We start from the raw sequence: 12,231 nt of genomic DNA on the forward strand, positions 1-12,231 counted from the left end.
CGCATTAAAGACTGCCCTGGCAGTGAATTGAAAAACAAAATTTAGGTTAAAATGGATAAGGAAAAATCCTTCCACTCTGCTATCGCTACAGTTTCCCAATTTTAACCTGCAATTTGATTTTCAGTTCACCCCAATTTAGTGATCCGTGAATAAACCTCAAAAGTTACAGGGTTACCTACTAAGGAGAGATTTCAAAGTGAAATGCACAAGTAATGTAAAAATTGCTGAGCTGGAAAAATTCTCTAAGTCAGCTTTGCGTTCAGTTTGACTACTCTGGCTTGAAATCCACTTTGAAGTCTTAACTTTTGTAAATATGCTGCTATTTATTAAATATGCCATATGCTGCTGTTTATTAAATAGACCTCACAGATTTACTGAACAAACCATAAAGAGATATTAGTCTGACCAGTCTGGCTGAGTATGAGATGGTTACAGTTACAAAACACCTTTTTATTTTTTCTTGAGAAACAACTTTAGGATTGCATTGCATGTGAATATGTTTGTGCCTTAAAGGCTTCCGTAGTTGTGTGTTTGCATGGTTTGCTCACTAGAGGAAGTAAAAAAGAAAAGAAAAAAAGTAGTTCCTGCAGCATGTAGCCTTCATTGTGACCTCCTGCATTGGTGATAAGGGCAGATACAGTGCTCCTAGTTTACATCCACTATGTTGACAAATAAGTATGTAGTTGCTGCCTCTGTGGTTGGGACAGTGCTGGGGGGAGGAATCCTGCTAAAGTGAGTATTGCCCTCTTGTCAGTGTGTCTATATTACATTTTAGTTACATTATATATGATTTGAATGACCTGATTACATTTGAGGAATCCTGCTTAAGTGAGTATTGACATCATGATGATGTTGAGGTTAGCTTCTTATTCAGTGATAGAAGATCCCTTCTTATTCATCTAACGTCTTATTAAAACATGACTTTTATTCATTCAAAATGTATGTAAATATTCTGAACTCTGCAATATAAATATTACCTGATTAATACAGTATTGATATGCAAGCCATATTTCTACACATTTCTGATATAGTAATAAATAATGAAAAGATTAAAAAGAAATACTAAATGTTATTAGTTATATAAATTATGCTGGCTCATTCAAATTGGTTCTTGTTTCTGTAAAGGAGTACATTGTATCTTCCGCCTCTAAAATAAATAAAACATTTGCTACACAAAAGGGGAATCAAAATGCCACCTTCAAATCAATGCCATTTAAAATAAATCCATCTTCGCCATGTTGTTATTGATTTCTATACACTGGACACCCCTCTTCGTCATACATTAATATTCAGCCTGAGCCAAACTACAACTTTGGTTAAAAACTGGCAACAAAGTGGCACCATCATTCAATGCATTTCAATGGGGATTTCTGAATAAGTAACCAAGGTTTTCTTACATTAAAGCCATCTTGGCTCACCCAAGATGCCATTTATTTCAATACACTGGGGTCCCCTCTATATCATCAAACAACATTTAGCTTGAGCCAACCCACATTTCAGATCAAAAACTGGCACCAAGGTGGCACCATCAACTCAATGCATTTCAATGGGGATTTCTAAATAAGTATCCAAGGTTTTTCTATACAAAAACCATCTTGGCTCACCCGAATTTACATTATAATAGGCTGTCACTTCCTCCCAGCCTGCCGACATTACAAGGGCCCGTTTGCGGTCTTAAAGGACTGTGGCACTCGACCGGGTCCCTGTTGAGCAGTAATGTTTCCCTGGTGCTATAATCTTAGCACCGGGGAAATATTCTGCGGCACCTCTGTGTGCACGTTGTGACACCCCATTGCGCTGCGGCACACAGTTTGGGAACCGCTGCTCTACACTGTTTTCAAAGAAAATAAAATAAAAAAGCATGTGGTTGCATTTTTCATATTTCTTTCTACTTCATTTAGGGATTACATGCGCAGTGACAACGGCCCCAGTAAAGCAATGATAACTGGCAAGACTGTGATAGTAACTGGGGCAAATACAGGAATCGGCAAAGAAACCGCCATGGATTTGGCAAGAAGAGGTAAAATACAATGGGAATAAGGAAGGAACATAATGATCATTGATAAGTGCTCACTAAGGAACCTGTTCTCTAAATGCAGAATTTGCTACAGCAAGTATGGCTACTTTCATTTGGTTCAATTCTGTAGCATTTCATAGATGGAATTAATTTAAGGCTTACTATACTCACCACGTGAAGCTGAATAAAGTTACTATTTTAATCTCATTGCTGCAATGAGTGAACTAAAAATAGCTAAACAACAGATTCATTTTCCATGTCATTTTCAATCAGATATAACTGATCAGATATAACTAGGGGACCCCTAGTCACCTTGATGGGGGGGGGGGGATTTTCTTTTAGGGCCCCCACCCGCCGCTCAGGGGTGGGGGCCGGGCGGGGAGGACGGTAGGTCCCTCCCCCCCCACCATTCTTACCTAGGGCCACCGCTCAGGGGTGGGGGCCAGGAGGGAGGACGGTAGGTCCCCCCCCCATCTTTACTTAGGGCCCCCACCCACCGCTCAGGGGTGGGGGCCGGGGGGAGGACAGTAGGTCTTCCCCCCTATCTTTATTTAGGGCCCCCACCCACCGCTTAGGTGTGGGGGCCGGGGGGAGGACAGTAGGTGTCCCCCCCAATCTTTATTTAGGGCCCCCACCCACCGCTCAGGTGTGGGGGCCGGGGGGGAGGACAGCAGGTCCCCCCCCTCATTATCATTACGGCCGGGCCGGGGGGGGGGGACGACAGTAGGTCCCCCCTCCTCATTAACATTATGGCCCCCACCCGCCGCCCAGGGGTGGGAGCCTTGGGGGGAGGACAGTAGGTCCCCCCCCTCATTATCTTCATGGCCCCAACCCGCCGCTCAGGGGTGGGGGACTGGGGGGGGAGGACAATAGGTCCGCCCCCCCTTATTGTAATTTAGGCTGCTCACTGTTTAGTATACATGCCCCCACTTTTTTTAGTGGTCCCTGTATTGCCTCTGAGAGCATGTCCAAAAGGAATGATTCTTGCTTGAAATCTAAGGTAATGTTAGTGAGCTTTTGTAGCAACAATTGACATAGACGCCAGTACTTTGTGAGAGCTAGGCAAAATATATGTGCAGTTGTTCCTGTGTCGGCATTACAGCACCAACAAAGGGGGGACAATGTGGCATTAATGTGTGCTGCTCTGTGTGGCACTAGATACCATCTCATCATCAGCTTTCAGTGCATTTCCCAGTAATTTATGCTCCCTGACACGTTCTGCATGTGTAAAATAGAGGTATTTTTTAAAAAGGTATGGATACATTAAAGGAGATAAAGTGTGTGAGACCATACGCGGTGGGGGGCTGGCAAATACAATACAATAACGCATAAACTGTATACATTTTTCTTGTGTCTGTTCTAATTTGTAGGAGGAAAGGTTATTATGGCCTGTCGAGATATGGGGAAGTGTGAAAATGCTGCCAGAGAAGTACGTGGTCAAACACTAAATCACAATGTGTATGCTAAACATCTGGATCTCGCATCTACTAAATCCATCAAAGAATTTGCCAGAAGTATACGGAAAGGTAAGAATGTGCCTTTAGATATACATTCTGGTAAAACGATTCTTAAGGAACACTCCTTTTTTTTTTTTTTTTAAATCTCTGTTTAGTAGAAATACTCTCATAAAAAACATGTATGAATTTGTGAAAGCATATTATCGCTGTTGGTATATCTGTAAAACAGCTTGCAAAAGCTGCAGATCTTCTGCCTGCAGCCTTTGCAACTCCTCTTTTTCCCCAGCACAGACTGAAAGTGATCAACTTGTTGTTCCTCTTTGAGAAGCCTTTTATTCTCAGCGTGAGCGCACGTTGAGGGGAGGATGCAGAAGCACAGGCAGCCGACATGGATGTATGGAGGTACTACCTCCTGTTGCTAACGGAAGAGCAAGACGATCTCCATGGCTGTTTGACTGACAGCCAGGGAGGCATTTCTTAATTTATTCATAAAAGTGCCTATTTCTTAAAGAAAAGCACTGTAACCCATTCCTACTTTGAGTGTGCTGGGTGCCATTCCCTGTCTCCTTACATCCACTTAGGAGCTTCTGTTAGCTCTCCTGAGCTAATCCTGTGCATGGCTAGCTCATTGACTGAGAGTGTCCGCTAACGGTCATAGCCAATGGGCTAAGCTCTGCACTGCCAGGGTTGGCCCAGACAGAACTTCCAGGTAAGAAGTCAAACTGATTATTGTGTTTTAATGAATTAAACTGTTAGTAAGTGCTGCATTAAAAATCTGCTATCAAGGTTTATACACAACATTTTTATTGAAAATATTGGTAGAACCAGAATTGGCTGAGAAATCCTCTGCATGCTAACTGATGGGAAGTTGTACTTTGAAGGGTACATGGTGCTTTAAAGGACCACTATAGTGCCAGGAAAACATACTCGTTTTCCTGGCACTATAGTGCCCTGAGGGTGCCCCCACCCTCAGGGACCCCCTCCCGCCGGGCTCTGGAGAGAGGAAGGGGTTAAACACTTACCTTTCTCCAGCACCGGGCGGGGAGCTTTCCTCCTTCTCTCCTCCTTCCTCGCGACGTCATCGGCTGAATGCGCATGCGCGGCAGGAGCCGCGCGCGCATTCAGCCGGTCGCATAGGAAAGCATTTACAATGCTTTCCTATGGACGCTGGCGTTTTCTCACAGTGAGAAGCACGCAAGCGCCTCAAGCGGCTGTCAATGAGACAGCCACTAGAGGCTCTGGAGGCTGGATTAACCCTCAGTATAAACATAGCAGTTTCTCTGAAACTGCTATGTTTATAAAAAAAAAAAAGGGTTAATCCTAGAGGTACCTGGCACCCAGACCACCTCATTAAGCTGAAGTGGTCTGGGTGCCTAGTGGTCCTTTAAACATCAGTGGACCCAGGTCTCACCAGTTTTTGTAAAAGCAAGTGTGTTTTCGCTCTGATGTGCTGTGGTATTATGTCAAAATGTTTTGTATCATTTGCTGTTTGAGAAGGTAATTTGGGGAAAATATAACTGTCATTCATCCTTTTGTTGATGATCCTTGTGTGTTGGTGACACATACACTCATTTAAAAGTCATCTTCCGTACTTCGTCAAACAAATCTCCACATGTTAGGCATTGAAATTGGTTAATTAACAAATAAGTTAATTACCTATCAAATCCTACTCTGACATATATATAATTCCTTCTCAGCAGAAAAAATACTGAATCAGGTGAATAGAATTTCTTTAGTCTGAGCAATTAGAATCTGACAATGCTTGTTGGGAATACCCTGTTCTGATGAAGTTTTGGTCACCACTCACTCGCATTCAGGTACCCTTTAGGACTGTGTGACTTATTATATATATATATATTTGTTTTGCAGAAGAAGAACACGTGGACATTCTTATTAACAATGCTGCAGTAATGAGATGTCCTAACTGGAAGACAGAAGACAACTTTGAAATGCAGTTTGGTGTCAACCACTTGGGTAGGTAGATGGGATGTTTTAGACACCTAAGTCATAATTTAATTTTTTGATAATAGCTTTAATAATGTAAAGTATCATGACAGGTTCTAATTGTATGACTATATATATATATATATATATATATATATATATATATATATATATACAGACATGTGTCAGACTGTGACAAATGCAATGATGTCACTACTAGATTTCATATTGAAATTGCATGGAAGCATAAGGTAACACAAGGTAGAAGAGACAGGCAGGAAAATTATGGTTACTAGTACACATCTAGTAAAAACAGAACTGCCAGATTTAAATACATGTATGGGATATTTCGGTGGGAAAGGTGAAGTAAACAACGGGCAGGCAGGAGATCAAGACAGGAAGAAAGAAGCACTATACAAGGGATAGGACATGAGTGGAAGAGGGGTGAAGAGTCAAAATACCTTGGCATGAAATGTGGTTACAATACTGGAGAGAGGACAGACCAGCCGCATTGATGCGGTGACAAGTCAAAACTGTCTGGCAAAATAGATTAAGGGAGCACAGAACATTGACAGTGAGGCATTTGCCTGGAACATCTTTGTATATAAAAATGCAATGCAAAGTAAATACAGTAATATACATGAGGCACAGATTTGTATGTCTGCACAAAATCAATATTTCAGTCATGTCTTAGACATAAATGAATAGAAACAGAATTGATTTTTGCTTTTGGCCAAATATAACTATTTTGTACCTCCAGCTCCCAGGAGTTTTTCTATCCTTTATCAAAGGATACCACTTGCACAAACAAAAAATAAAAAATTGCCAAGTTTACATTATTTATGCATGGAAATTATCACCAGTGTTGTAGATTTTACCAAAGTTAACTTCATAATTGAATATTAGATAAAGCATATACACGTACTTAACTCAGAAGAGTATGTGAAAATGCAGCTTGCGAATGGAGCAATGTATGGAAATGTTCAGAGGTATGATCTATACACCAAAACTGCTTCATTAAACTAAAGCGGGTTTGGTGACTCTAGTCTCCCTTTCTGTTTTTGGTTATTATAGGTTGTTTCCTCTTACAAATCATGATGCTTTGTGATAATTAAGATCAGATATATACCTTTCATGTACAGTTCAAATGCAAGTGCTGTGTAATGTGTGTTAATTTAAAAAGACAATACATTATCAGTGACGGCTTAACCTCTGTTTCCCCCCCGCAGGTCATTTTCTCCTAACTAACCTGCTCCTTGAAAAGATGAAGAGATCAGTAAATTCCCGTATAATAAACGTGTCTTCTTTGGCACACATAGCGGGAGAGATTGACTTTGATGATTTGAACTGGGAAAAAAAGAAGTACAACACAAAAGCAGCTTATTGCCAAAGTAAGCTTGCTAACGTCCTGTTTACAAATGAGTTAGCAAAAAGGCTGCAAGGTGAGTTCAAGTTTAGAGTTAAAACAAATGTATTCTCTACATCATAAAAGAATGCCTCTAAATCTATCTATCCACTGGTTCACTGTTTTGAGTTATGGCTTTTTTCTTCTTAGGGCAACAAGCTGTTGGTCCACATATTAATATGTGTGGAATCATCTGACAAAAGTCTCCTTGGGCAGAAAATGTCAAATTTGTATTCTTTTTACTATGCATGAGGACGTCCAGCATAGACTAAAACCCCAAATAACTATTAAAAACCCTTCTCTTCTAAATAATTCTATATAGCAAGTAGCATATATCCCAGAAAATACAGAAAAAACTCAATTCAATACAATAATGGGAGAAAATTTATAAATTTAATTTATAATAGTTATTTTGTGTATTATTGCATAGGTTGTTAGGTTTCCTATTTTTCATACCCTATTCTCATCTATTTTTTTTTTACAATCAGCGCTCCACTATCAGGACTTTTTCTATAGACTAAAACCCAAAAGGAAAGCATTTATTCAATGCTTTCCTATGGGGTTGTCCTAATGAGATTGTGGCGCTCGCCGTGCATGCGAATTAGGTCCCCGTGGCAGGAGGAGCAGAGACGGAGCCTGATCCAGCACTGGAATCAGGTAAGTGAATTTAGGGTTTTTAACCTTTTCTGCGCTGCTGTGGTGGGGCATGAGAGTGAGGGGGGCACTATAGGGTACAATTTTGTATTCCTAGCCTATAGTTTCCCTTTAAGAGAAACAAAATAAATTTAACAAAGGGTTTTACCAGTGAGAGTGCAGGGACATGATTTCAGCATAAAAATTGCTTCATAAAGCTTAAGTTGTTTTGGTACTAAGAGTCCTTTTCGTTTTATAAACTGATTTTCTTTACAATATTTTTTTATTTTATAAAAACCTAGAATTCTAAAGGAACACTATAGCAATAGGAATACACCCCCCCTCCTCCCCCCATTTGATTTAAAACCCTTTTTTAACTCTTTCCATAGCCGAGCCATCCTTAGTGCCGACTACATCTTCTTCTCCTGCAACACCACGGCGATGATAGGGCCTTATACACATGTATGGGGAGCGCTATGCACGCATTGAAACTTCCCTATAGGAAAGCATTGAATCAATGCATTCCTATGGGGAACATAGAAGATGCTAGACGTCTTCACGCAAAGCATGAGGACATCTAACATCGGATAGCAAAGTAAAACTCTGCATTTTAACTTGCTCATATGAAACATAAAACATTGGCAAGTATAATCTATATTCCAAAGTGTGTATTGTGTCAAATAAAGAGTTTTATTTGTGTTTTGTTTTTTCTTTTTTCATCAACAGGTACAGGAGTAACGGCCAACTCCCTACACCCAGGGGTTGCAGATACTGAGCTGGGAAGACATACAGGAATGCATAAATCTACATTCTCCAGCACAGTGCTAGGTAGGTTAAATGGAAAGCGTGACTGTTTAGGAGAACATATGTATGCAATAGACATTAGCAAGTTTGATTTTTCTTTTCTTTATTTTTTTTTGGCACATGAACACATTACATTTGAAATGGTATCACTCTGCCATTCCACTTTTGAAAGTTAAAGGGGAATCTCCGCATTAGCTATATTTTTTAAAAAGCGATATGGCCTAGCATGTTCCTCTACTGCAATCCTACTTTACCCATTATTTTAGTAAGGGAACATGCAAACTAATGAGTGTCCTCAGAACTTGGTACAGTGTTCCGTACAAAGTGCCTGGTTATGTCAATTCTGATGATCAGTTATTAATAGCTGAGCACAAGAAGCAACAGAAAGCAACTACAGTTTCACAAATGAATTTAAAACTCCAGGACAAATTTTTCTATACATTGGACCAAGTAGGCACTGGGCACAACTGTTTATATTAACATGCATTCCAGAGTTTCGAAATCTAATTTGAGAAGAAACGAACAAATTAAAACACACGTGTTTAAAACCTCTTTATGTTCTATATTTTAGCGCCTCTGTTTTGGTTCCTGGTAAAATCACCCAAAGAAGCAGCCCAGCCCAGCATCTATTTGGCTGTGAATGAGGAAATGGCAGGCATATCTGGGAAATATTTCAATGGCTTGAAGGAAAAAGAGCCAGCTCCACAGGCTTTGGACGAAGAGACTGCAAGGAGGCTCTGGGTAGAAAGTGCCAAACTGGTGCATCTTGATGATGCATTAAAGGAATGTGAAGCACAATAGGACTTTAAATCAAACCTAGCAAATTACCTTCAGTGAAGGCTTGTAGCTGTTTTAATATTTACAAAAAAAAATAAATAAAGAAAAAACGCTTATTAAAATAATTTGCCATGTATTTATTTTATTTTTGGTTAACACATCAAAAAAAGAGTTAAATTACAATTATGTAATAACTTCACAGTAACATCATAGAAGACAAATATATATGCAATGTGAGAGAATTATTCGATAAAAGCATTATGCATGGCATTGGAGCATAGTGAAGGTAAACGAAAAAAGCTAATAAAATATGAAAGAATAGCATCCAATAAGCAATCAAAGATCACTGGGTCTCAGGCCAGGGCAGATTAGGTATTGTTGTAAGAATGTCCTCCAAGACATCACAGTCCCATATTATAGACTTAGACCTCATGGTGCCCACTCCAGAGTATGGCAAGGTTTGCAGTCGGGCTCCAGCTTTGATTGCCTTAAGCCTTCATTTGAAGCCCTGCCTCGAGTCGTCACACAACAGGAATCACCGTGGAGACTAGAAGGCAACAGCCTCAGTACTTTCTGGACCAGCCGAGCTGGAGTAATCACCCTGAGGTGGGGCAAAGCAGTTTTTGGCCTTAGGGATTTCTGGGATAGCTGGGTCTGAATGTTCACTTCGAAATGGTCAAAAGGCCCTCGGACCTCTTCCAGCTCCCCTGTCGAGTAGAGGCCTTCGTCAGATGAGAAACAGGACAGCGTTGATATTAAGGTAAGTTACCGGTCTTTAGGCCAAGCTTGGGAAGCCACTTTCTGCTGACTAGTTTGACCCAAAAGTTGTCAGATATTTTGTAGAGCTTTTTCATAGTGTAGTGCCGTGGGCCTTGAGACCTCAGTAATTATTCAGCATCCGCCATCTTGAAGTAGGATATAGCTCCTCACTGGACCCAAGGATGATAGGCACTGTGATATCCCTTACTGGCAGTGGGGAAAAGGGGCTCCGTCACAGAGGCTCTATTTCTGTCAGACAGGAGGCAGATATCGGCCCCTTCTCTCACACCAATGCCACCAAGAGTGTCGCAGATAGGCCACAAGACTTTGCGTTCTGTAGTTTTCTTCAGCCATGCAGAAGAGGATTCTTATTGGGGGATGCTGAACCCAGAAGTTATGTGAGAGCTGCTGTAGCTTCAAAAAAGAGATTTGAAGAATGCATTGCCCTCTTAAAGGAACTATAGGGTCAGTAACACAAATGCATTCCTGACCCTATAGTAATAAAACCACCACCTAGCCCCCTCTTGCCTGCCTAAATATAATAAAATCATACTTTTATTCAAGTCTGCAGCTGCTGCTTCTGCCCCTGACTGCTGACATCAAAAGTCGTGGTCTGAGCCAATCACAGTGCTTCCTCATAAGATTGGCTGAGACTGTCAAGGATGATATTTGCATTGTCGTCCCCAGCATGGATGGGCTGGGACGACAACACAAAGAAATATAGAGTGGCTGGGGGATAAAGAGACCCATAAATAGGGCTATGGAGAGAAAGCGACACAGGGACTGGGAGGGGCAAAAAGCCATAAAGGGACTGAAGAAGGGGCAAAAGAGACAGACGTAAGCTTGGGGAAGACAATCAGAGGGGCTGTGGGGACACAAAAAGACACAGAGGAGCTATGGAAAGGCAAAAGAGACAGACCGGGGCTTGGGATAGAGACACCTAGAGGGGCTGCGGGGACACAAAGAGACACACAGGGGCTGGAGAAGGGGCAAAAGAGACAGAGAGGCTTTAACTAACCCACTAGATTTAAGTCGTGTCACCTAAAATCTACTGGAGATTTAGTCGAGTAAAACAATTTGGATGACTAAAATGGCTTTTTAGTCAAAAGACTAGGACTAAAACTAAATTGAAATTTCCTGCCAAAATTAAAGGGATACTGTAGTGCCAGGAGTACAAAGCTGTATTCCTTGCACTACTGATCCCTCTGCCTCACCCCTCCCTCGCGTCCCCCTTCCCTGGTAAATAAAGGGTTAAAAAAAACTTTATTTACTTGCCTTATCCCAAGCGCTCCTCAGTCCGGCGACGAGCAGGGTCTAATGCGCATGCGTGGCAAATGCCGCGCGCACATTAAACCTCCCCATAGGAAAGCATTCAATCAATGCTTTCCTATGGGGAAAAATATGACGCTGGAGGTCCTTATGCAGAGCGTAAGGACGTCCAGCCGTTACGATTCCGGAAGTGCCCCCAGTGTCTGTCTGGTAGACAGCCACTGAGGGCAGACTTAGTGCTGCAATGTAAACACTTCAGTTCTCTAGAACTGCAATGTTTAAAATTGCAGCACTAGGTGCAAAAGGGACACAGCACCCAGACCACTTCAGTGAGCCGAAGTGGTCTGGGTGCCTACAGTGTCCCTTTAACACTGCTCCAGTGGTGTGTGGAAGTCGTACTCCTAATATGAAATTAATAAAGCAAGATCAGAGGGGCTCCTTTATGATTTCTGTTGTGATTATTAAAGGATTTTATACCAAGACATAACTCATTATTAGCATTTATATACTGGCGGCATATTCTGCAGTGCTTTACAATTATGTATTTAGAGGTGAAGAACGCCCTGCTCAAACAAGCGTACCCTCTATAGGGGTTTGAGGTAAGTGGCCGGCCGTGGAGACCTAGTGCGCATGCGTGGCAATGCCATGCACGCGCATTAGAGCTCTCCATAGGAAAGCATCGAAAATGCTTTCAATGCTTTCCTATGGGGAATTGAGCGAAACTGGAGGTCCTCACACAGCATGAGGACCTCCAGCGACGCTCTAGCACAGGATTTCTGTGCTATGGACCAGGAAGTCCCTCTAGTGGCTGTCTAGTAGCCACTAGTGGAGGACTTAACCCTGCAGGGTAATTATTGCAGTTTATGAAAACTGCAATAGTTACAGTTGCAGGGTTAAGGGTGGTGGGAGTTGACACCCAGACCACTCCAATGGGCAGAAGTGGTCTGGGTGCCTGGAGTGTCCCTTTAAAAAAAAAAAAAAAAGGGAACTATTGCGTCATCAGGCAGCGACCATTTGCCCCTTAACCGCAGCCAACAACTCTCACACATAACTAAGAAACATTGTTTGCAAATCACTTTATTTTTGTATAACTAAGAAACAGCGCACACACACACACACACGGCAGATCCGATGGTTCCATAGCGCACACTGTAATATTATCTCCA

At 41.7% G+C, this 12,231-nt stretch overlaps 1 protein-coding gene across 1 annotated transcript; it reads left to right on the forward strand.

Annotated features, from left to right (window-relative positions):
* The first annotated feature begins 561 nt into the window (after nucleotides 1-561).
* LOC134587330 (retinol dehydrogenase 13-like) lies at nucleotides 562-9,140 on the forward strand. The gene is made up of 7 exons (XM_063443628.1): nucleotides 562-732; nucleotides 1,902-2,020; nucleotides 3,388-3,543; nucleotides 5,344-5,448; nucleotides 6,648-6,860; nucleotides 8,183-8,284; nucleotides 8,832-9,140. The coding sequence occupies exons 1-7, from the start codon at nucleotides 662-664 to the stop codon at nucleotides 9,059-9,061; spliced, it is 996 nt and encodes a 331-aa protein (XP_063299698.1). The 5' UTR covers nucleotides 562-661; the 3' UTR covers nucleotides 9,062-9,140.
* The last annotated feature ends 3,091 nt before the right edge of the window (nucleotides 9,141-12,231 follow it).

This window comes from Pelobates fuscus, chromosome 2 (assembly GCF_036172605.1).
Source record: "Pelobates fuscus isolate aPelFus1 chromosome 2, aPelFus1.pri, whole genome shotgun sequence".
NCBI classification, from domain to species: domain Eukaryota; kingdom Metazoa; phylum Chordata; class Amphibia; order Anura; family Pelobatidae; genus Pelobates; species Pelobates fuscus.